This window comes from Photinus pyralis, unplaced genomic scaffold (genome assembly GCF_008802855.1).
Source record: "Photinus pyralis isolate 1611_PpyrPB1 unplaced genomic scaffold, Ppyr1.3 Ppyr1.4_LG4, whole genome shotgun sequence".
NCBI lineage: Eukaryota > Metazoa > Arthropoda > Insecta > Coleoptera > Lampyridae > Photinus > Photinus pyralis.
In genome coordinates, this window is record NW_022170511.1 from 35,746,580 (window position 1) to 35,772,835 (window position 26,256).

The 26,256-nt window shown below is 35.8% G+C and overlaps 1 protein-coding gene across 2 annotated transcripts in view; it reads right to left on the minus strand.

Annotated features, from left to right (window-relative positions):
* LOC116169584 (protein sprint) overlaps positions 1–26,256 on the minus strand; it is a 189,340-nt gene that overhangs the window by 131,137 nt on the left and 31,947 nt on the right. The window contains exons 1-2 of one of the 2 annotated variants that reach the window (XM_031485718.1): positions 25,132–25,367; positions 20,487–20,590 (exon numbers count right to left, since the gene is read on the minus strand). In XM_031485718.1, the coding sequence (XP_031341578.1) occupies positions 20,487–20,590; positions 25,132–25,167 (140 nt within the window). In that variant the 5' untranslated portion in view covers positions 25,168–25,367. Of the gene's footprint in view, positions 1–20,486; positions 20,591–25,131; positions 25,368–26,256 lie in introns of those variants that run through there. The other variant, XM_031485717.1, reaches the window with a different exon arrangement.

Here is a 26,256-nt window from a genome sequence, read left to right on the forward strand (position 1 = left end):
GGAAGTCATACTGGTTACAAACCAATGATTTAATATATGTGACGGTCAAATTGGATAACTATTTCCTGTGGAATAATGTAAGCGAATGACCCATACGGGTCACGTCATGGTAATGCATTCAAAATAAAATGCAGCCTCGTCGGGAGGGCAATTTGCCAGAGGAATTTGATACGAAAATATTTTTACGAAAGAATCTCAAGAATTTAGAGACCAATTCGTTGGTATTTTGTGGTTCGCCGCAAAGATTGTGACAGTGATAATAATCGAGAAGAACTTTTGTTAGAATCGCAGGTAGGTCTCGCTGACAAAGAATTTCGTGTAATGTATATCTTCATTATGACTAATTGACGAGTATCTCCAGACTACTAATCTGAACACCCTTGAAAAACCTTCGTTGCACAAGTATAATCAGTGTAGGTGAATAAATTCAGTAACAATAGGGTAATAAAGAATGATTCATCAAAGATACGTTTCTCACAATTCTTTGTGTATTTGGAGGGTTTTGACGAATTTCAACTTTTCGGACTGTATGGGTGAGGCATCATCCAATGAAATCAATAATTAGATCCCCGGCCTGGTTTATGCAGTTGTGTCCGATGGGAATCTCGGAAATTAGCATATACAGAGCGTTAGAGGCAAGAGGTCACATCAAGAATTTTTTTATTTGGCGACCCCCAACAGCCCATAGCTGGAAAACGATGCGTGTTTTTTTTAAAATACGCTTTTTTTTTACTTTTGTTTGTGTTTATTACTAATACTTATTACTAATAATTCATTTATTAACTAAAGTCGGTAAACACAAAGCTCCTTATTTAATTCAATTGGCACGTAAGAATAAGAATGACATTTTACAACTTATCCCTTAAGTAGAGGGTACAACACCCTCATTAAGTTGTCAATGACCTTTTTTGTCGGCGATCTGGTGCAGATGTTCATGTTATTATAGATGGGTCAGGTTTTACTTTTCTTTACATTATTAATATTAACCCAGATTTCAGTATTTAAATCTGTGATATTAATTAATCATTATAAAAACTGCAGTATTTAAACATGTACACAGATATTTTAACATAGGTATTGATATTTTACCTTAACTTCTTTGCATTAAAACCCAAAAAAAATGCAACGAACTAACTTCTGCAATTAATAAACGAACACTAAGCTGCTACATAGTTTTTTCTTTGACATTTTTTTCTGCTTTTTTATAATAAAACATAGCATAATTTTCTTGTAGACTAAAAGAGAGTCTTTCGAATAATTTAATGAAAATATTGCCTTGTTATTTGAAAAAAAGTTGTATGCCGGCGTTAAAAACTAAGATATTAAAAAAAGTTTTACATCATTTATAATGCCTAATGTACATCCGCAAAATTTTAACGAAATCATAGTACCCGTTTTAGGGAAAAAATTTGTTGAGTTTTTTAAATTTGACATTTTTTTTCTCAGTTTTTTTGTAATAAAACCTGGCACAATATTTGTAGGTTGTACACAGAAAAATAAGGTCTTTCGAATAACTTAATAACAGTTTTAGCTTGCTATTTTAAAAATTTCGATGCATTTGCGGCGCTCCAAAATTTTTTTTCAAAAATCGGGCTCGTTATTTTTCGTTTCAGTATGCCTAACATACATATCCAAAGTTTGAACAAAATCCGTCGGTCCGTTACCTCAGAAAATTGCCAACGTACGCACATACATACAGACGGATAAAAATGTATTCTTTAAAAGTTGCTCGGAAACCTCGGCCCCAAAGGAGCCTCGTACTTCAATATTTCCTCGCCAGTAATGTGTCATTTTCCTAGGTAAAATATGAACTCCAGATGCTACGTGCTGATTATCCAGTTTTAAAAGGGATCCCTCGTGGTGTACGGTTTTGAGAAGAATTTTTTCAGTTCTACAGAATATTTCAGGTTCATACTTCAGACTTCAAGCGTGGCAATTTACGAATAAAATCAAGAGAAATGTCAGTAATTATTCTTCATTGGATTATTTTCATAATCTTACCAACATGACACATAAACCTTTATTTCTATGGAAAAGAGCAGAAAGAAAAGTATTTGACGAAGAACTGAAAGGCACAGCTCGTCTTCTCACCTCAGAAGACATCATTGCAGACAAGGATTTAGATACTTTCACTTCTCTCCAACAAAAACACCCTCAACCATATCGCCCTCTTAAGATCCCTCTTTACATGCATTAGCTTCTTTTCCAAATAGTTTTGCAGCTGGAATAGACGGACTTTCGCCAAGTCACATTAAGGACCTAACCGGTGCTTCACTCAGACAAGCTGGTCAAGATCTCCTTATTGCATTGTCCAAACTTTGCAATATGATGCCCCAAGGCAAAATTAACGAAGATTTCACTCCATACACTATGGAGCCTTTCTAATTGCATTAAAAAAAGAAAGGCTCAACCATTAGAAGATGCTGTTCCAAAATTGCATGTAAAAAAAATTAAACAATTACATCATTAGATGAGAAAAAATCTTCTTTCGATTGGTGTCATTATAAACACCCTATTTTAGGGAATATTTATCTGAATGTAAACTAAAATAAAGCTTTCTTAAAACGCCATTGCAAACTCAGTGAATACCATAACAACGATTTTCAACTAATGAATTTTCAAACCCCATTTGCCATTTATTCAAAACGTGAATAAAGTGCAGATATTGACAGACCGTATCAAAAAAATAAAGTTTTACATGAAATTAAAAAATGCCAAGAAATAAGTTGCCATTTTAAATAATGAAGCTACAATTTTCAAAATTGTCGCCATTTTGCAAATGTTACACCATATCAGGTTTCATAACAATCGGCAAATACAGATTAAACGACTTCCCTATAAAAGCTAAAAAAGCTCTCATAACCACCCCAAAAATGTATCTGTCCAGTCCGAGTACTTCAAGACTTTCATCACTTACATTTACACGTAAATGTTTGGAAAGTTTCCGCTATCGCCATAAAGACCTCATTTTTGAGAGATAATTTTATGTTTCTTTGGAAGTGATTTCAATTCAACAATAAACTAATAATAATTAAAAAAATAAACATATCAAACAATGCACGATTTTAAATAGTGTCATGTTGCATCATATGCAAATTTCGCATAATTTACATCGTATTTGCCCTTCCAATTTAAGTAATGAATAAAATATATGCAAAAACAGATCGTTTTCGTAGGGGCGCATTCGCTTTGATTAATTGCGTGCGTTAATAATGACGCGCGACCCTTCAATTTTAACGCGCACCTACCTACTTCAAATAAAATATTTCCGCGCTCAATTTTTTCTCTCCCCGTCCGACTTTTGCGCCGTTTAATTAATTGAACATATTTGTAAGAGTCGACGAGTCGTCTATGAGTTCCCTCCGGCTGTAAAGAACTGCACGGATCCGATGCTCCTCCGTGCGGAAGATTTATGTCCGAGATTTTTTCCTCTTTCTTTTCCACCCTCCTGATACTTCTAAGGGCAAGTTCGCGGCAGGTTCTGTCAATGTGGCGGATCTTCTCTTCTTTATTCGCCAATCTAGATTTTTCAATTCTTTGACCGGCACATTTTCAGCAGCCGGCGAACCTCAACATCCCTTGCTTTTCCTGTTGAAGTATTAGTTTTTAATAATTTAAGTCGCGTTCGCTCGATTACGCAAGGGTTTCTCCGCATATACATGTAGGCGTTGAAATATTAATTTGCCTCTTCCTTTTTTACGCCACAGGCTCCGAATGTAGATTATTAATGCGATTGATTTTCGGCACACTTACCGAGTAGTGAATATAAATGACAAAACAAAAGTGGATTGGGCTATTATGAACGGGATGTGAAAGTTGTGTACCTACTATCAATGGCAGACGTTCCATCAATCTTTGTTTTGTTATGTCATCATCCAGTGCGTTCCGATTCCTATTGGGATTATTTGGAAATTTGTAATGAATTTCATTCCCCAAACGTACAGATTTGTGGCCATATTTCTATTCGATGAATTCACGTTTGTTGCTTTCAATTGGCCGCGGTGAGGGATGAAACATTATTTATTTATTTATTGCCACCAAAGGAACGCGCTTCAAGAATCAATTTGTACCCAAGGGATTGGTAACATGTCACCCTCCGTAAGTTCTTACCTTAGAAACAATTTCTATTTCCCATTGCGTTGCGCCTTGTAATAAACCACAAGTGTTCAGTGGCGTGTTAATATCGCTTAAACCTAAAACTTCCGCTTTAAAATGTCAAAGTGGAGACAAATGGCCACAATTCCGTTACTGGCGCACTTTCAAACGTACACTCGACGGTTATTAAATGCTTTTAATCGTCGTCCATTTTTTTGCTTTTATATTTTTCTACCTCTTGCCCATTGAGAACGCCACTGTCGGTTAGATGCACTTACAATTTTAAGCACGTAGAGCACTGTGGATATTTCCAAGTGGGAAAGTATATCTGGTTACAAATGACTACAAAACATCTCTTCTAACATGTATTCATGATATAAATGAACATATCATGCTTTGTTACCTGATGATTAATCACCTCTAAAAAGTGTATAGTACTTAATTGCCATAAAGGCGTTATTTTCTACATTGCTTTGAATTCGTTTACAAACAAAGAGTTAAAGGATGTGAAATATGAATTAAAAGTGTCCAACCATTTGAGTAAATTCCAATATGAATTTCTGGTAGCGAAAAACTTCGTGCAATTAATATAGGTAATTAATAGGCAATCTTATTGAAATAGTCACTTTTCACCTTTACTGGCTCTCGGTAAATGACCCTATATGAATAAACAAATCCGCCTTGATACCGATAAGTTTAATGGATTCGAGGTAGAGAGTTTATAATTTTGCTGTGTAGCTATGTAGCTCAAAAAATCAAAAATTGAAACAGATCTCGTCTCATATATACCTGACGTTGTTTACACAATAATAGATAATGCCACTAGCCGTGGCCTACGTTAGCTTCAGGCCACCGCAATACTCGCTACGTACGGCGTGACGTCACGATCGGAGTCCTGTCAAATAATGCAAGCGCTGCGCCTTATGTGCGAATTTCGAGTCTTATTTTGTTAGTTTTGTTTATTAGGTGAATTAGTGTCGGTCACAGGTGAGTTCACTTTAGGAATAACCAATTATTTTAGCAATACCTATGTAAAATATTTGGACAGGAAAGGAAAACTTCAAAATGCAAAATTGCTCTTCTGATACTTACATCACTGTTTTCCATTTTCCAAAGGATCAAAATTTGTTACGGCAGTGGCCAAGAAACATTCATGGCGTAAATTTTGTGCCATCAAAAGATTCAGTGGTATGTATGGCACATTTTGCGGAAAGATTTGTAATCCGCGAAATGCTACAAGGGACCTTATTACTTCATTGCCTAGACAGAATCTTAAATTATCTCTCGATGCAGTGCCAACGATTTTTAAAAATCAGCCTAAATATTTCACAACACGGCTTCCTCAAAAAAGGAAACAGCCGGAGGAAAGACTGGAGGAGAAAAAAGACGTGAATTATTAAAGCTGAAAGAACTAGAAGCCATTGGCAGAATAGAACATTTTAAAGATTTTAAAGCAAAATTTAGAGAAAAATTAGATGACCACTCAGGAATTTCTATAATTGAGGAAACAAACTCTATTTATCTTTGGCAAACTGAAAACTTTACACGGTATTCCTAAAGTGGTTTGCTCTCTTTCGATCGAATCCAACTTGTTGGTGAAAATATTTCTACATGACTGTCCAATTGTAATGAACGATGTTTTTATCGACAAAGGCTGTGTTCTTAAAAAGTGGTCGGACTTTGCTAGGTTGATATAGGTAATAAAAGATTCGAATGAAACATTTAAAACTAATGCAGTGCCAAATATAAATTCAGTAATAAGTAACGTCAAGAAAGGTCTGAAGTGACTGTGATAAAATTAACGAGACTGTTAACCAAAAACTAATATTTTTATTAGAGCAAATTGAACTTGCATTTGCTAAAATACCACGATACTCTCCCCAAATGTACCTTTGGGCATTTTCTTATTCGGGGGCTTATAGAATGCTCCGCGAATGCTCTATTATCATTTATCACTATCCCTCATCCAAAACATATTCAAAAACTTTCGTTAAGTCGTTTAATGACGGACGAAGTGTATGTTCAGTCTAATGTAACTTACAAAGGAGGAAATATTGAAGGTATTTCGTCAAACAGTAAGCTAGAAGCTAAAGTACCCCACAAAGTATTTACTAAATTGGCTGATTAAAGGATACTCATGCTTTCAAATTCTAATATCTGAGAGATATGAAAAGGATTTTTTCTATTTCGGTGTCACAATGATGATTTTGTACAACTGTTTTCGGCCGAAAACAGTTGTACAAAGACAGTGATTATAGTCGTTTTTTTTTGGTAACTCATCTCTTAAGTTGACAGTTACTAGTTAGTACAAGTAGGTACTTCGTTGGGTACTTCCATGTTTGAACCATAGAACAACAAACTTAGAATGGAAACTCTAATGTAATGTAAAAATGACGCGCCATCTCGTGTATGTTCTCAGCAGCTTTTGCGTGAATGGCGCCAATTTAAATATTAAAATGTAAGCTACGTCCGCATTATACTGCATTTCTCCGGATCTGTAACAATAACATTGGATTTGACTAGCTGAAACCTAAAAGGTAAATGAATCCAGCCAGTGAAGTCCAATTTTGTTTGTTAGGGATCCAGATAAATTCAGTTTAATGCCGATGCACCTCAACAGTCAGGGGCTTCAAAGAGTACAGACCACTTTATAAGTAACAACTCCAATTAATCCAATCAAAGAGTTATATTTAATTTAATATGGATATACAAGATACAAGATCAACTTCATGGAACTCTACACTTTATGATGCTCTCAAGATCGTTCTAAAAACAAAATATGTAGCAATTTATTACAATTCAATTAGTGTTACCTGCTAAAGATAATGTGCGAACTGCCACACGCTTTAAACCTCTTCGTGTTCCAGGTTCTAAAGCGCAACCAGAAAAATGACGTTCACAAACCAAAAACTGTTGTGTAAATTTCTTCCACATTATATTCTAAACCAATTCTATAAAAACTTCGGGCTCCATTTTTGGGAAACGTCTTCACAATTTGTCACACAACATTTACGTTTTCGATTTGTATATGCATAATTCATTGTAATAATGAATAGTAATTATACTTAAAGCACAACAAGCTGTCAATCAAAATTCAAAATTCAACTGTCATAATGGCGACACGTACTAAAGTCACTAGATTTAGTAACTTTAACAAGCACGCTAAATATGCGCCATCTATTGAATGTTCTCCAAACTAATTATATTTGTACTCAGTTGTTCCCGTTTACGTTTCCCTTCTAAGTTTTTTGTTCTGGGGTTTGAACTTCAAAATGTCAGTCTTACTACGTTGCCAACCTAAAACTTAGCGGCATAAAAAGTGTTCCCAACATAAAACATGTTAGTTCTAATGATCCCTATAGTTTCTGATAATGATTTTTTTAATTAAATTAAAGCACCGAAATAGAAAAAATAGCATGAAAAACGCGTGTTACAATGCTTTATTGTAATACTCCTATCTTGCGGACACTCGTGGCTACGCTTCGCGTCGCCACTCGTGCCCCAAGGTAGTCGTATTACAATAGGTCGCATTGTAACACTTGTCTTTCAATATACTATTGTAAACGTAAATTGCCAAAAGACGTTTATAAAATTAATTCTTGAAGAGTCTTTGGAAGTTGACAGTTCCGACCCTGGTAATTTTTTTCTGAAATTTGTGATAAATGTGGTGTAAGTGAAGAGAAAATTATTCAAACATGTCTTCAATACTTTGCTAATATTTTGCTAAATAATTATTCAAAGACTAAATACCACCAAATTAGGGAGAAAGAAAAAATAATACCTAAGCGACAAGCGCCTGAAAACCAGAAACTGGATTCAAAAGACGCCAAAAAAAGAGAAAAAAGCACCAAAGGAGAAGAATTACAGACTGGAAATAGAAAAATTAAAAAATTGAAAAGTGCAATAATTTAATTTCAGTTAGATATTCATTTTTTGTTACCTCTTACCTGTTATTTTTCGTTCTTTTAGAAATGAATATCCATTATTTATTAATGAATACTTACCCTCATAGAACAAACATAATAAAATTTGTACCTGCAAATAAAATAACCGCCAGGGAAGCGTATGCGTATGAATGACTCCGACTGGCACTAGCAAGATTTAATGCGGTGGCCTGAAACTAACGTAGGCCACGCACTAGCCTACCATCTTATTTTAAAATATTGGTGTGAATTTGGAGACAGGCGATTTGGTGGTTGTATCATCTAATAATTGAGATAATTTCTTCATCGGTCCATCGAAAAGGAAATTTATATCTACATAAATTACTTAAATATGCCTACATACGGCGTTATACGGTTATCATTTCCAATGTCTCCGAAGGTTGCAAGGATTGTGAAATCTGTGAATTTTTTACTTTTAATTTTTATATTGTTTATTTAATTAACACACATAAAAAAATCCAAGTCTTCAAACCAAAACTAAAAATTTACACATACAAGGTGGCCATTTGAAAACGAAACAGAGTCTATTTTGGGGACCTCAAAACATTTACGAAAAAATCCTCGGACCCGTCAATTTTTGATTCAAGGGGGAACCATTTTTTTGCTAGTTTCGCCCCCCTGATGGTGGCAAGCGCCCCCAAAATTTTAAATCGAATGGGGGGTCGAGTGATACCTTCTTTGGAAGGTATTTTTATGTGGATTATAACCCTTAAGTGTTTAATCAAGTAAATGTTGAAAATGTTGGCCTTCGACTTCCATAGAATAATACAGGTTTTGTTCAAACATTTCCCGTACATTTTGAAAAACTTCTGGGGTGATTTGACGACATTCGTCAATTATTATTTGTCGCAAGTTGTCTAACGATGTTGGCTCACTAGCATAAATTTTAGTTTTTAAATGGCCCCATAAGAAAAATCTAACGCACTTAAATCCGGGGAACGAGAAGGCCATTCAAAATAGCACCTTTTCTTCCAATCCATTGTCCTGGAAACGTTTGGTCCAAATATTGACGAACCCTTGCAGCATAGTGGGGTGGCGCACCATCTTGCTGAAATACTAGACTATTTCCAAGCACTCGTTGTTATTTTCTAGTATCTCCACTAATTCTGGATGAATCGTCTTTTGTAATAACTCCAGGTACATCTCTCCTGTTAAAATTCCAGATAAAAAGAAGGGGCCTACGATATGGTTACCAAAATGGCAGCCCAAACATACGATGGGCCTGTCGATTCTGGTGTTGTCGATTAAAGAGCTGGGCAGTTCTATTAGCATTTTCATTGTTTGCAAAAAAAGAGAAATTATTTCAGTGAATAAACCTTTATCACTGTTCAATGTACCGATTTTGCAACGAAATATCTTTATAGCGCTATTTGTCACTACTATGATCTGACAACAGTAATTGACAATCACTATTAAACATCAAAATGCTGCTATAGTAATGCTCTCAACAATAACCAAGATTTGCGTTGCAGAAAAGGCATATGTACTTAAAAGTATTAAAAAGAAGAAAAAACAACAAAAAGTACGGTTCAGAATGTAGGAGAAGAACATTTTTTGTATTTACTGTTGTTTCTATTTTTTGTTATTTAACTAATTCATTTACAAGAATTTTTTTTCATAAGAAAATGTGTGACATATTTTTATAACTTTTATTAGCCCCTGTATCGACTAGGCAAATTAGTAGCGATTTAAAACTTAAAGGTTATAATCCACATAGAAATACCTTCAAAATCAGGTATCACTCGACCACCCATTCGATTTAAAATTTTAGGGGCGCTTGTCACCCCCGCTAGGGCTTTGCCCTCAGGGGGCCGAAACTAGCGAAAAAATGGTTCCCCCTTGAATAAAAAATTGACGGGTCCGAGTATTTTTTCGTAGATGTTTTGAGGTCCCCAAAATAGGCTCTGTTTCGTTTTCAAATGGCCACCCTGTATTAAAGAAAACTCACTCAAAAACATTAACGAAAATGCAGAATATTCCGTGGTCCAAATCTTAAAATTTCATATTTTCATACCTGAGTAATTATGAGAAAAACTACTGCACATATACCTACTCGTACTTGTTAACGTTCATGTAACCGTTTGAAATCGGGGGTTGGCCGATTGAAAACTAGTATAAACTGGAAATTTGGGAAATGCTCGTAGAGTTCTCGAGAATTTATGGGAAATATTCGCTTAAATTTCCGGTGTCGGAATATTCGTTCTTGACAAGGGGAATATTCCCGAATATTTGCGGAAACATGGTAAATTTTGCGGATCACATTCTATCATTCGATAATCAAACATATTTCGTGCAAATACTTTCTTTTGAAATAAGATCGTGTAATCATATAAATTAAAATGCTGCACTTATTCTGCACATCCGATCTATGAAATTTCGTATGGTAGTCAACTCTCTCAATTTGTAGTGTAAAAATAATTGGACGTAGGTATGATAATGATTATGCTGTATTTTAATTGGAATGTTCCTTTTTTGGGTTAAAAATGCCCTTCTTCGCCCATCATACATTCAGCGTAAATTGAAAGCTTGGGTCTGCCACTTGAATGAGTTCGTAGATGAGCCAAATTGGAAAAACGTTGCTTTCGCTCGAATCATTACTACATTTTGATTATATGCAATATTATTATAGAAATTACATATTTTATTGCAACGTAAAATACTACTTTTTCAAATCACTTCGTACATTAACATGAAAGACCCTCGCCTAAAATATAACACCGCATTTCATAATCTCAAGATATGCTCTCTATTTGATAAAGTACCGTCTGGGGTGGTTTCGGGCAGTCTAAATTAACGACTGTAAATTCGAGTGCATAAGGCGCTATATGCATGAAACAGCGTTTCCGATTACTGCACAGTGGTACAAATTTGAACTATAAAAGCAAGGCGCACCCCTCCCGCTATGCCCCAAAGCACTATTCTCATTCTCCCTTTACAAATTTAAAAGATCGCGCCGTGGAAGATTAAATTAAGAGCTGCTTTTACAAATTTCGACACCTTGATTTTTTTTAATAATTTAAAAGCGAAAGTGGCTCAAAAAGAATGTCGCCGCGAGAGCTTTATACGGCCGTCTGAGTTTCGCTATAGCGAAAATGTAAGTGACAAATCTTGAAGTTTGACGTTGACCGTTTTTCTAACGAAAGTAAATAACTGCGCGTAGTTTGAAGGTTTTCCAGGTCGTTAGGCACCCCGCTTGAAACTTGGAAGTACTGTTAAATAAGTAGTACATTAGAAGTTTAGAATAAAGAAACAAGATCCGGTCAGATTTAAATTCAGAAGCCGTAAGGAACGAAAGGTCAGTTTGTGTAAAGAGACGTCACGATCCAAAAATCCGGGGATGCTTTAAATAATGTGCCCGCAAGCTGCTAAAACGACATCAATGGGACTCGGCGCTCGACCGAAGCCTAAATAATGGCCTGCGGGTCTTGAAACCGTTCAATTGATTTTCAACTTGTACTTCTGTTAGGGGACGAAAAATTCCTTCTAATTCAACAAACTGTCTCAATACAACGTAATGAAAGTTGTCCCTTTTATCTAAGCATCCCTATAAAGAAATGTAAAAACGGAGTTCTTTCATATACATACTACCGACTACGTAGGTATATTCAGAGAAGTTTTACGTCATTCTCCAATTCTCTTCTAGATGCATTTTCTAATTCTTGTTTAGTTGGAAGTAATTGATACTTACACTATCCTAAGGTATATATGATGCCGTTTCTGAACTATGTATTTATCAATTTATGGGGAATATTCACGTTTGATAGTGTGTTTCTTATAAAATGAACATTTTATCAACAACAACATAAGGTGAATTATAAAATTGCCGAAAGTAAGCTAAGTGATGGTGATGTCAGAGGGGGTGTAAAATTGTGATTTAAGACTGCAACACCCTTGAACATTTGAAGTGCAAAGATCCGACCCCTTCACTTTCTGTTCACCATCCTACTCCACCAACTAGTCAAGATCTAGTACTTATTATCACTAAAGAAGACGTGTATAATACTATCATGTCTTTTCCAAATGGTTCATCTGCTGGAATGACCCCAATATCTCCAGGATTTGATTGGACATTCTGTTGGGGAAACTAGACAGCAATTACTATCCCGAATAACTAGTTTATGTAATTTCATGCTGTCTGGGACGGACTCACTAGTCTGACCCGAAGGACCAATTTTCAAACGAGGCTAACTTTTGTTTGAAAGTTGATTAAAAAAAAACTGTTCAACAATTTTGTTCCTTAACTCATGACAAATTTCGTGGGACTCTTTCCATTTTCATTATCCGGCCAAGAATTGCAGTAGAATGTTTTTTCAAATTTTCATTCAGATTCGTGATATTCATGTTCAAAAACCCCCAGATACCGAATTTCTTCGAAACACAGAATTTTTTTCGCACCCCCATTTAGGGGTGCGAGCTCTTTCGTGTACGAATTTTGAAAAAAATTTTGCAAAATCGGAAAAGGCATATCCCACCAAAACAAAATTGGACCAATATGGGTTCGGGAAACATCCGAATTATTAATCTACAAGCTTTTCTGAACTGGGTCAATCAGCAGAATGCGGTCCTCGAATTTTGCATACTCAGGTCCATCCAGCCTCTGCACTAGAGAAAAATTTCTTTGCTGTAGAATAGGTATGTAAAAACTGTTGGCTAGTTTTAACTAAAAATTGCGTTCATCCAAAAAATTCATAACCATGCATTTTTAACTTTTAGTTATAAAATTGTAAATATTTGACTTAACTGAGACTTCAGCTTAGTTTGACTTCACAGTCAATTTACACTACTTAAAATTGAGCTTTAGTTAATTTCAATTCGAGTGAAGTCGCGTTGAAATGAAGTTAGGTAGTGGAGCCCTAACATAAAAGATGTAGAATTGGTTGTGGTCTATTGTTTAAAAGAATATAAATAAATTGGTTTAACGTTTATTTTAAAATTTAAAATGTTACAGAATGCTTTTCACAAGACGTCCTAGAAACGTAGACATTAAAAAACACAATATCGTGTCAAATTTGTTATACGCAAGCGACATGTAAGTGTACTTCACCTTTAAAATGTCAAGAATAATACTAAGAAGAAACTTTACTAGCAAAGAGCAGTGTGTGGCGCAATTATTGTTAAATAATAATTGCGCCTTGCTATTTTCCAAGTGATTCGTTCCAAATAAGTGCAACAAATCCCTCGATGTCTGTAAACTTCGTGCACAAAAAAATTAAAACTTGATTTAGTTGGAAACCGTTTTAATATATAAGACCTAAGTTCTGAAATAAACTTTATATCTCTACTTTAGAAAATTAATGCCTTAATTCAAAGGCAAAAGAAAGCTGTTGAATAATTCAGAACGTTCACATTTGATATAAATTCATGTGGAAAAATGTATGGAAGGTATGCAAAGCGAAGCAGCTTCTCAAGGGAAATCCATATAATTGCCAAGAAAATCATTACATTACTCTAAACGTTTTCAGAATTTTACTCCGCACGACAGGTTACTTAAAACCTTATACATGCGACAATCCTATGACATTAGTACGGTTTCGGGTTCTTTTACATTTTCTAATTAATACAATTATAGGGATTGTTCTGCACTCGAAAGAAAATTTGCGTAACTAATTACGCATCGGGTGAGTAAGGTAAATTGCCGCCTTTTACGTATTAGCTTCCCCGCGACTAAATTTTAATTTAATTTTGTAATAGAACCACGTATGCTCAAAGTAAACACAACAGGCAAACGAACCGACACATGCAGGGTTTTATGTGCATAGGGTTTGGTTGAAATTTACCCTCAAAGCCCTCATATTACACCATTCTAAATTTCCCCTTTATCGGTAGGAAGGTATAGAAGTAGGTACTCTTTGATTTTTAAGATCAGATATGTGCTCGTTTCGTTTGAGAAGTCGGCAAATATTGCTAACACTTCAGCAGCGATGTCGGATTGCATTCGCTTAGTCAGTAGAATTGCTAATTACTGCATTAACCCTAAAGGCTGTAAGAAAATCTTCCGGATTACGTATCATTGATCATTAGTTGTAAATTTAATGTAACTAGCAATATGTGGGTAAGAGGTTTAAAGTGATTTTTGGCAATTAAAAACATTTGGAAATGTACGCAATTGTTGCTCCTACGAAAACTCCACTTGAAAAGGTACGAAAACAGGTGCGCATTAGAAATAGAAACACCGAGGTAAGGTTAGGATTAAGAATAAATAAGACTAAGCAAAGAAAGTTGGCAAAACGTTAATTTAATTAGAGGACGGCCGTGTCTACGACCCTTTCTCATAATAGCACGAAAATAGTTCCGAATTGTAATAGTCACAAACAAAACAAACGGCGATCTTTAAATTGTTTGACAATTTTACGTGCATTTACCTAAATTTAGAAAAAAAAGAAAATAAAAAAGTCTCTTTAAAAATAGCTTCCGATCCCCATTTAACTCAACACGTGGTGTTGTGCTGTGCGGTCGTTTCCACGATGAAATATTGATTCATTATAGAGTTCGATCTTGAAGAAACAGAAGCGCCGTTTGGATTAAATCAACGTAACTTCCTTACCTACTTTAAGTAAATAGCTTCCTTTTATTTTTAATCCCATGGAGTGCTTGTGAAAACAAACGGCGGAGGCGCCAAGTGAAATTACATACAGGAAATTGTTCTCAATAAACAATCGATTTGACAGAATATTTGAAAGTTCTCAGATTAGAATCACTAGAAAACGTTCAAAGATCGACAATTGCACTGTATGCAAGTGTATTTTTAATAATGCCCAATACTAGTCGGCATATGTGTCCGACTGTCCGTTTCATTTTGTCATAATGTTAGGTAGCAAGTTGACCACAAGGACCTTACGTATGCGACGAGAAAGATCGTGACACAACCACTTCCGCAAAAAAAATTCGATTCACATTTCGTGTCAAATAAATTTGATCAAGTTATAACCAACATTTTTAAATCAAAAATTTTTTTGAATAGAAAGAAACCTACCCTTTTTGATATATTTAATAATTAGCGTATACCAGAAATGATGTCTATCTCGGAAATCTCGACAGACTGCTGGCCACCTTTTTACAGGCTGTTCGAGATTCTTCCAGAAAGACCGTAGGTAAAATTAAAACGAGAATGGAAAAAGTTTAAGAAAAAGGTTAGGAATGGTAGGCTTTTTTATATCTGGTTGACAATGAAATGCGAGGATCTTGATATTTGAGTAGGGAATTGTTTTTGATTGTGTCTGGATGTCAAAGGTAAGTCCCGATCTATTAAAAGAAGTTCAGTTGGTATATTAACCAAAAATGGTTTTATTTTGTCTTAAAGGGGGGTGATGATGTAATTATGTTCAATTTAAGGGGGGGGGGGGTATGCCCTTTAGGTTGAAATAATGCCGACAATAAAGATATGCCTTCCTGGGTTACTAAACAATGGGGGAATGGGAAGCGGCACACACGTGATTAGGAAACCTGGTGGAATTTATTAAAAATAGCCACATAAAGTTGCGATTTATTTAATTCAAGTTGTAGTTGTAATTATTCTGTAAAAATTGTGCAATAATTTTTTAGCTTGTAATTGTTCTTTTTGTAAGACGTAGAAGTTAAGCAACATGTGGGTAAAGAATGTATTGGATTTTTACGAAAATTAGTTAACAGTTCCTTGGCAAGGGGACTTTATCCAAGTAACATTTAATTGAATGATGCAGTGTAAACAAGTGTTCGCCTTCCATCGGCCTTTACTGAAGACAAAAAACACCATGGAGGTGGTTCTGAGGACTTAAAAAGGGTTACGCGCCGTTTGCCGAGGTGGTTTCGGGTCATTTGATTTAGCATATGTAATATTCCGTTGCGTTTAAATGTTCAAATACGATTTTTCCGGTAATTAGCTTTTGAAGGTTTTGTTGTCTTTGCCAGTTAAAATTGACGAACAAAAGAGAGCTATTTTGCCGATTGCTATACAAGTTATACAAGAGGAGGATTCGTTCATGTTAAAGTTTGTACCCGAGCTTCCATTTCAACAATGTCAAACGTCATGGAACCCGTGCTGGCGATGTAGGAAAAGACAGAAGAAAGTTTATGTACAAGTTTGTGCTTTTATGTTAAAATAATTCTGTGAAAGGGTGTTGTTTTCGTTATACCGGGTGAATATTCCCAAACCGAACATGGGGAATTACCATGGGAAAAAGGTTTTTTGTAGATAGTTGCTCCCCATGTTAACTTAGAGGGTTTATAATGACACCAATCGAAAGAAGATTTTTTTCCCCGTCTAATGATATACGAATTAATTCATTTTCAGGTGTATTTCTCAATATTTTATCAAAAATTCGGCAATATATCCACTTACCAAAATTATGTTAACCCCCATGACTAGTAAGAGAAACAGCAGATTCGAACGTCGAAATCAGTTCGATTATCGATTATCAGTTTATGACAACTGGCATTAATTTTTTTGTAAAATGCGGTTCACTGAGGAAAAAGTATTTATAACAAACAACGTTTACAGCGGAAATATTTACTCTAGTACCTACGCGATATTTGTTTTCCGTGCATTTTAATGAGCGTCCCACTCCGTCTGTGTGAAAACCTATTTCAATTCTTTAGGAAATTTCCATGACTTAATATGATTTTACTAATTGGATTTATTGCCGAATTTTTGATAAAATAATGAGAAATACACCTGAAAATAAACTAATTCGTACATCATTACATAAGAAAAAAATCTTCTTTTGATTGGTGTCATTATAAATCCTCTAAGTGAGTGATAAGGAGCAAAGATCTGCAAAAAACATTTTTCCCATGTTAATTGCCTATGTTCGGTTTTAAAATATTCACCCGGTATATCGCGTCTGTACAGGCGGACTCAGACCAAAAACTTGGATTATTACAACAAAGCAATTATGCATTTCATATTTTACAATGACAATTTAACTCATGTATAAAAAATTGCATAAGCCGCAGTGCAATTGTCACCTTGACAGCGGCAAAAGTTACCTGCAACTTTTCCAGCGATTATTTTTTGACGTTTTTCGAAACCAATAGAAATGTTCAATTTCAGTCATTCATATGTTCTAGCCAATCAATACATTATTATAGTGGGAATAATCTTCCAGCGAAAATTTTTCAATGTACATTGATTTTATTGAATGACAACCACATGAGAACGTATTTTCTTGATCTGACACGAGATCTGACATGTCTGTGATAAATTTTCAAGAAGCTCGTAAAATTAATCGCAAACGTTTTAGTGAATTATCAGTCGATGAAATAAGTAATATAATCATTGTAAGTGCATTTAAGAATCTGTACCCTAATAAGCAACGCGTCTGTTTGGAAACAATTCCAATTGTTTTGCGACGAGATGAGGGACTATAAATTGGAAGAAAAAACATCAACCGCAAAACTATAATCGTTATTTTGAAGAACTAATGGATTCAATATGCGAAGAAACAGAATGGAGAAGACTATAAAGAAAATCTTAAAAGTGATTTTGATTGTAACGTCAAAAAATAATCTATCGAATAGGTACCACACAAGAGTTCGACAAATTAGATAATAATTCTCCAGGTCTTTTCTCAAACTTGTTGCCATTAGAGCTCTCGTGACTATTGCCTGGTAACAAGTTTTCTAAAACCTGTGGAATTATTTTCAATTTATTCTCACTCTCTTGTGATATTATTACAGAAAACAAGAATGGTGGCGTACAAGGTTTGAAAACGTCAAAGAACGGGTTTTCGCCAAAAGAGCTTGTTATTTATACTTAATGAAAATCAGATGGCTCACGTAGTCTTCAAGCCTCCATTTCGTTGGACTGTCTTGGATAGCGAGTTTTAACGTCAAGCAATTTATTTATTCTATTTCATAGGAGATGTAAAATTGACATTTTAATGAGTTTGAATAAGTGTCATTTTAACCGTAAGGGTAGATAAAGTGAAACAAATCATGGTGCATTCTATTGATATCTGCCATTCTTATTAAAAATAGGCCGCAATATAAAATGAAGAATAGAACAAAATACAATATTGTTTCCATAGGAACGACAGGAGAATCTCAGTTTGCTATTTTGGATGTCTAAATGAAATACCTACAAATTTTCATAAAGGCTTCTTATTCTTCTTCTTCTATGGGTTCTGCTATAAAATAAAGTTGTGAGTTATACATGACAATACACATCCCCTTATCGCCTTGTATAATCAATAACTAATATTTATTTTCGGTCTTTCTTTTTTATTTTTATTTCCCAAACTGTTTGTCGCGATGCCTGGGGCGTCGCGGCATTGTTCTCTGTCGATGCGACCATGTCGGGTGAGCGCTGTCATTGGATGTGGGCGGCGGGCCACTGGCGACCTCCCCTCACACTTCGAAAAATATTTTTGATATTCGATAATATGGAGCATTACGAATGTGTTAGAAACCCTTTCCAATCGAATGCACTCCACTCCACTCCAGCCTAACACTTCAATACGAGAAGGACAAACTGTTTGAATTTTTGAGCGCAGTTTCTCATGAACAACATGCCATCGGCACTGCTGCGTCAAAGTTCTATTACCATTTGCGACTTCGTACTTGTACGTTCTGCAGTTTCAGTAATAAAGAACAAGTACAGGTCAAAAAATAGACGTAGAGAAAGAAATGATAGTCGCCATTTCCAAACTGGAGCCCCATTTTAAGAAGCTATGTCCAGAAAAGCAAGCACATCCTTCTCGTTAGCAGAACACAGAAAAATAAATAACTCTTTTCATTTTTATGCTTATGTTTTGGTTTTGTTCATATTTTTTAATAAAAATTATAAATGGTTTTATGATATGGTGCGGTGGTGATGACCTGTTACTATAATATGCTAGTATTTTTGTCCCCTCCATTAAATTGACAGGTCCGCCTGACAAGTGTATTGAGGTTCGATCACGATAAACATCTTATCACCGCCAACTACGACGCTCATATTCTTGAATCGCTCTTTATCATTCCAAAAGCTCCAAAAATTGCGTTTATTTTCTAATTTTTTCCCGATATCCATAAAAGATAGAAGGAATGGCTATATACTTGGGTTTTGGGTATGATCTTTATCCTATTTAACGTTTTTTTTTAATTTTTCCCCGAAGCTCCCAAAATAGGACACTCCTACACCCGAGCCGAGATGCAAAGAAATTTCCGATTTCGAAGTAATTTACCACCCGGAGATCCTTGTATATGAAAATAACAAATTCAAGCGTAGTTTCATAATGACTGAACAATTACGTGTGAGTGATTTCGCTATGATTGCGAGATATTTCGTCGCGAACGAGGGCGAATTCGATGAGGTTGCCGAGGATTTCGTTAAATATCTAGAACTATTACAGGCTCGCCTGGTTTTCCTTATCACCAACGATTTCTGAGACTGTTTTATTCGTAAGGTTTATTAAAGATTGTAGAAAAATATATCAAACAAATAAAAATATGTTACAACCCCGGCAATCGAGGATTTGTAAGCGTGTAAATTCTCTAAAATATTACATAAATATCAAATGTTCAAATTCGTTAGGTAGAAGAATTAAAGTGTAAGTTCTCGTATGTCGATAAAATATTCATGTAACTTCCGTGGCAGTTCGTGTTTAAGCAATTCCCAAGATTTGAGGATTTTAAACTTTCCACCGCCATATTCAATGCATAACTTTGTAAATGGGAAACTCATTGTATATTTCCAAACCATTTAATGCAAATGGGAACGACTTAGTGAAGTTTAACGACGTTTATTATACATACCTACATACTCAAAACATAACCGAAACTCTGCAATGATGTAGATAAGAAGATTAAGGAGTTTGCAAAGCTTATGCACAAAAACAAAAAATTAATCATCATATTCCCAGATATCGAGTTATGTTTTCTCATATGATTATGGATATTTTACTATCACTCGTGCTGAAATGAACTGTGGGAATTTTTATGGTCCATAAAATTTCTATGACACTATTTCGCAGGTTCTTAAAACGCTGATCAGCAAATATAACATTATCTTTCCGAAATGAAAATATCGGTAAGGGGTAGCGAATTGAATCATATACATTTCTAAATATGATTTATTACCCGATAAATTAAATTTTGTCTGAACGAACGCAACTTTTATCCGTCCCCCTCAAAATTTTTATTACATTAATTTACCGACAATAAAATAGAATGTCAAACCGGCAAAGGACACTTTCATCAAATTTTCATGGTCGCTACTACCTGTCTAGCGAAAAAAATCGAAATGACTTTTGATCAGGATAAAGCCCCTCGGGAATAGGATTATACCCCTTAGTGCATTTTATTTCCCGATCAGGAAGAGTAAACCGAACCCCTACATTTCAAAACTGTATTAGAATTTGCGACTTTGATCGACCCTACATGTTTTCTACAAGCCGCTAAGCTTTATTCGACAAATTGATACATGTATATATCGGATACGTGAACATATTTGAGATGAAGTGTTACGGTTACAAAGAAATGGTAACTTACCTGCTATGAAGTTCGTTTTCGGTAAGGCGATCGTATGGGGGCGGCGGCGTCGTACATAACTCATTGAGCATGTGATCCAAATCATTCGCAAGACTCGATAGTAACTGTAAGTAAAATTAAAAATTAATATAGAAAGTTTATTGGGGGATAGGGTAGAACGTAAAGAATTTAGACAAAGGGGTCATTAAACCAAGTAAAGGGACTAAGCGTGAGTCATCACCATACAGAGCAGTCAAGCGTACAAACCCCTACATTTGTATGCCCCCCTTGTAAGGCTGAAATTACTAACCTTTATGTCGGCCAATTTAATCAATAAGTGATCAATAATTGTTTCATTTAATTTGTAAGAAAACTAACAGAAATTGTGAGCGCAACAATGTTTAATCGCTGGAGGTGGCGTGAATTTAAATGAAGGTATTGTTACGAGATTCAATGCATTTTACTATATCCTGCTTGGGTGCAAATTATGGATTCCCGTTGCGTACAATAGAGTTCCATAAGAATAAGGGTTACATAGTGAAAAAGTTAACACTAGTAATCTTGGGTAGCACATTTGGCTAGCACACTTACGTTTTAAAAATGTAAATTTAGTTAATGCAATACCAAAGAGCCATAACGAAACTTTAATCGGGCGCGTTCTAACAGAAAAGGTGTAATCATCAGGAATCAACTAAATGTTCAAGTATTAATCTATCCCTCTTACTGATTGGAATTTCCTGCCAAAACTGCTGAAACCACGTACGGGCCCAATGTGCTTGATAAATTCTTCGAAGCAATATTAAAATGGTTATAACCACTACAATTTTTAAGGAAAAACTCGCTCTTACATGTCAATTAGTCAGGGTTGCAAGTTTGGTGGTGGACAAAGTATTTTCCTTACGTTGATGGATTTTTTGCCATAATCCACGATATAATTACATATAAGAGTAATCCATCTTCGTTTTAGTTTCTTTAAGAAAAAAACTGGCTTCTACGGGACAGTCTCTTCTCAGGGTTGTAATTTTTATGGTGCGTCAAATATTTTTATTTCGTGTAATTATTTTGTTTACAAGGTCCAAGCTACTCTTCAACTGCAAAACGTAAACGATTTACACAAAGCGCATTTCCACATGAATTTTCTATTTAAGAACAAATTAATCACCCCAGACAAATTTGTTTCAGCCATTTAACAAAAAGGACGAATCGTTATTTGAAAAGCACCTTCTATTAAAATTTCGAAAAAATCCGCCTGCAACTAAAAAGATTGGCTTCGCGCACGCACAATCCATTTTTTGACCTGTGTTTCTAATTCATCTTCAATTTAAATATTAGAAAAAGTGGTCCACAAAAGAGAAAAATCGTAAAAAAACATAGGCATTGTATTAAAAAAATAAAAATTGCATCGATTTCCGGTTAAACCAGAAGTGGTACCATAAGTTTGGGATCATATAGATAGTAATGTCGCATATAAAATTATATATTACAAATTTTCCGTATCTCGCGAAATAAAAGAGTGAGGTGATCCTCTTATCTCAAACACACTGTATATTCCCACTTGTTATGTGACGCGCATGAGCCGCTGAAGCTAGAATTGCATTTTGTGCGCATTCATCGATCCGAATTCATTAAACAACAATCGAAATATCAAGATGTCGCCGTACATCCACCAATAATAACGTCGTTATCACCGAGCATTTATATAACACTATGAAGCCGTCGTTTATAATCACCTTCGTCGAAGCTGTCGTTTGACCAACCGCAATACTCCATTTTCGCCTTCGTTCGTGTTAATATTGAGCTACTTCGCAACAACAAGTAAGTCTTTTCATTCATTTCCTTTCGTAATTATACCACAATAAAAAACAAAAGTTGGAAACTCTGATGGTTTCAACAGGATGGTGCATCCGCGTACAGCGCCTTAATCGTGTGAGAATACCTATCACGGACCAATTTCCCGGACAAAGGACAATCTCTCCGATTGGGGCGTTGTGCAGGGGTGCGCCATCCTGTTGAAACCGAGGTTGAAACCAACAGTTTCCAACCTTTTTTTGTGTGTCGTTCTGCTCCATACAGGGTATACTTTTTACGGGTCATATAAAAAATAAAATTTATGATGATTTCTCCGAAACGAAACGTTATATTGAAAATCTCCCAGCGCCGTCTTATAGAGCTGAAAAAGTGGCAATGGGAAAGTGTTTTTTTTCAATTTTTTGTATGTGTTCAAATAACAGCAGAAAACAATTAAAACAAAATCGGCAAATTTCGGTTTTTCTGGCATATTTTCGGAAGTAATCGGAATTTTATGATTTTATTTAAAGCATGATAATAACTGTTGCGCAATTTTTCCCTAATTTGACCATCGTCGTATCTTCTATTGCTTCGGAGATCCCCATGATAGACATCCTTATCTTGGTCATAGTTAGGCGTGGATTTACCAATAGGCCGGCAAGGTCCGGGGCTAGGGGCGCATAGTTCCACAATGAGTCGGTGAGTGGCGAAAATTGAGTTCAAAGTGAGAGTACTGAACGAGTCGAAGATAGCCGAAGTAGCTCGGAAAGACTCCCCGCTCCTCTTCCAATCAGCACGTTCCGTGGTGAGGAACAAGGTTTCCAAAATTCTTTGCCGTTGTTCTGCACCGTGGCACCGTGCAGTTTAGATGTGATGCGTGTAAGAGGCAGTCGACGATTGAAGAACGATGCAGGCGATTGGTCACGGAGCGATCCTGGATAACCCCGAAGCACCGTCATTGGTGAATATATGTTTAAGTGAGTGAGTTATCACTCCCCTTTGCCCCCCCCCTGTCGCTTACAACCCTTTCCAATGAATAGAGGATACATTTTTTCGGACCTAGGGCCGCAAAAGCATTAAATCCGGCCCTGACCATAGTGTATACAGAGAAACAGACAATTTTGATTTACACAGAGCACTTCGCGGACATATGTCTAAGAATTCGTATTTTTGTTTCGTGTAATTTTTTTGTGTACGAGATTATCAAACCACCCTGATAATCCACACATAATTACAACCCCGAGAACAGTTCCCAAGAGTGTAACTATTGTGATGTAAATATTTTTGTTTTGGGAATTTATTCTGTTTAAAGACTGCACACAAAAGTTCGACCCCTTCAAGTTTTCAAATTACGATTTTTTTAAAGGAAACACTGTCTCTAAAGTAAAAATTATCTACTTTCCAGGGTTGCAACTTTCGTGGTTTCGTTAAATATGTATTTTGCGTGATATTATTTTTCTTACAAGGTCCCCGAAGATGAAGATACCCTCCTACTACTTCACACAAATGTGCAACTCCTCCCCGTTTGAAAATCAACAATTTATGACAATCATCTACTCCCGAGTCTTGCAAGCGGTACGTCAAATGTTTTCCTTAACCCCCCCCCCCATGAGAATTGTGTTTTTCCAGTGTTGTAACATTTGTGGATCATCATTGCACAACCACCTCATGCACATTCTTTTTATTTAAATCTCAAGAATGCTATTACTAATTCCATGCGCGTTGAGGAGTGCGCCATCTTAGGGTAGGGGCGAAAGTAGGGATTTTCGAAAAATCAAGAGGAGGTTGTAAGATGTACCTACATCCTAAGCATGATTGCTTGCCGTGGCTAGCACAGATGCGCGATTCTGCCCTTTTATGTCCAACAATATGTGTACCAAATTTGCTTCCAATAGGTTCAGCAATTTATCCGGAAATGAAAGTACAGACATACAGACTGATCGACCACATCGAGATTTTGTTTCATTCGGATTCCTGGTACTTCAAAACATGTATTTCCGTAAAAACTAGTGGGTGGTTACCCCAATGCAATACCTTCCTACTAACGTGCGGGTGGTAATAAGGACCAGGGGCCAATTGTTTTCAAGCTTGAGCAAGACCATGCTTGGAAGTAAATGGTGATTATATTAAAAGCCTACTACTGTAGCGAGTAGAGGCAATCACCCCGATATTGTTCCATGGGTTTTAATTGTCCCGGCAATGAATTGTCGTGGGAATTGTTGATCTAGCCTATACGGGTTTAAGTATAACTATAAAGGACCTTTCCAATACGTGACTTTAACGCATATTCTTGAAACACGTGGTAATAATTAATGATTAAATTATTAGTAATAGTTGCATTGCATGAGTGTTTTTAATATGCGATTACGTTAGGAGCAAATGTGAACTCAAAATTAGATTTTCGGCAAACTCCTCCTCTTACTAATTTCAGAGTTTGTACTAAAAATGTAACACTTAACAAGATTAGAGAAAGTTCTGTTACAAACAATAAAATAAAATGAAATATAAGAAGCATAGTAGAAACGCGCCGTCCTTGTCAGACATGCAGACACACTTTCGTTTCCCTTTGAGGAAATGGAAGCTAAAGTATCGATTACACAAACACGCACATCACAACGGGAAACGCGCTAAATCGAATCTTCTCTTTCAAAGTTCGTTTTTTGCATCTGTTGCGAAGTAAACAATACTTTTTGCACTGGTGTGCGATTGCGCGATTTTGTTTAACAACAGTTGCGATAGCCTTTTAACTTGCTTTTGTAAAAATGAAGACTGACCAATGCGATTAGGTTGAACCGATCTTTTCGTCGACGGTCAGTGCAGGTAAAAATTGTAACACAACCCCTAATTTTAATTACAAATTAAAGATACCGTTACGTACCCCGTAATAATCCCCCATTTCACTTTGTACGTTCATAAACCCTTAGTTGCAGAAACACAAACACTTCCCTTCCGACCGAGTCGCGTTCAAACAAAACGGAAAACTCAGCACATTTAATTCCTAGTTTTACAGGCATACTTTAATAATATTATTTAATCGGTTGTGTAATTATAAATATAGCATTTATAGAGTAAACAAGTTTATATTGCGTGAATCTTCGCCGGTCACCAACAACTGCAGTTGAGTTCCCTTTCATTCTGCTTTGAGCACATGTGCCCGCCAGGTTTGTTGGCACGCGATACTAATTTAATCCGGCAAATGAATATCTTCCTTACGTACACTGGCGCTACGGGCGATAATCAAATCTAGAGACTCAGGTGAAAATTTCCTGATAATACCGTACAACTACAAATGGAGTTATTCAGGAATTTCCATATAAAGTAATATCGTAAATTAACAATGGTTCTTTTGCGGTTCGTTTTGTGCGAGTATGCGGAATTATGGGCAACAGGGGGTAGGTAACGATAGGGATCCATATTTCAAAACTCCAGACTGGTAGCCAAGTATCACTTGTGGGTGCTTTACGTTGATAACATAAGTGTTCTATTTATACAATTATTTAAAATAGCTCCACTTTTATTTTTTTTTAAAGCTGTATTGACTTGCCTGCTTTATTCAGAAACAGTAAAGTTCTCACGTCAATAGATAATTGAAAATCGTTTTTAACGGTACCATATCCATTGATGCAAGAGGGCGCAGACAACCCTTTCAGAATAAAGGGCCAATTTCTCACCAATGATCATACTAAAAAGCAGTCCATTTAGGAGTCATGATTCATGAATAACCCTCTACAGCAACCAGCTTTTTAGGAATCCGCTTCGTCGCTCAAATTTAGATTTCGATTCTGTAATGAAATCGACAGGTGGGCAAAAAACATCACTTTTTTGCACAGTAATTTAATAATAATATTTATTTACGGAAAAAAATCTCCTTGTACAAAATTCGATTATTAAAAAGAATTCTCTTAATATGCATTCTAAAGGGTTCGTTAACTTAGCACCACCATTTTAAATTTCCGGTTAGAGGAAGATTGCGCTAGAATATCTATGGCTAGCGACACTTTGA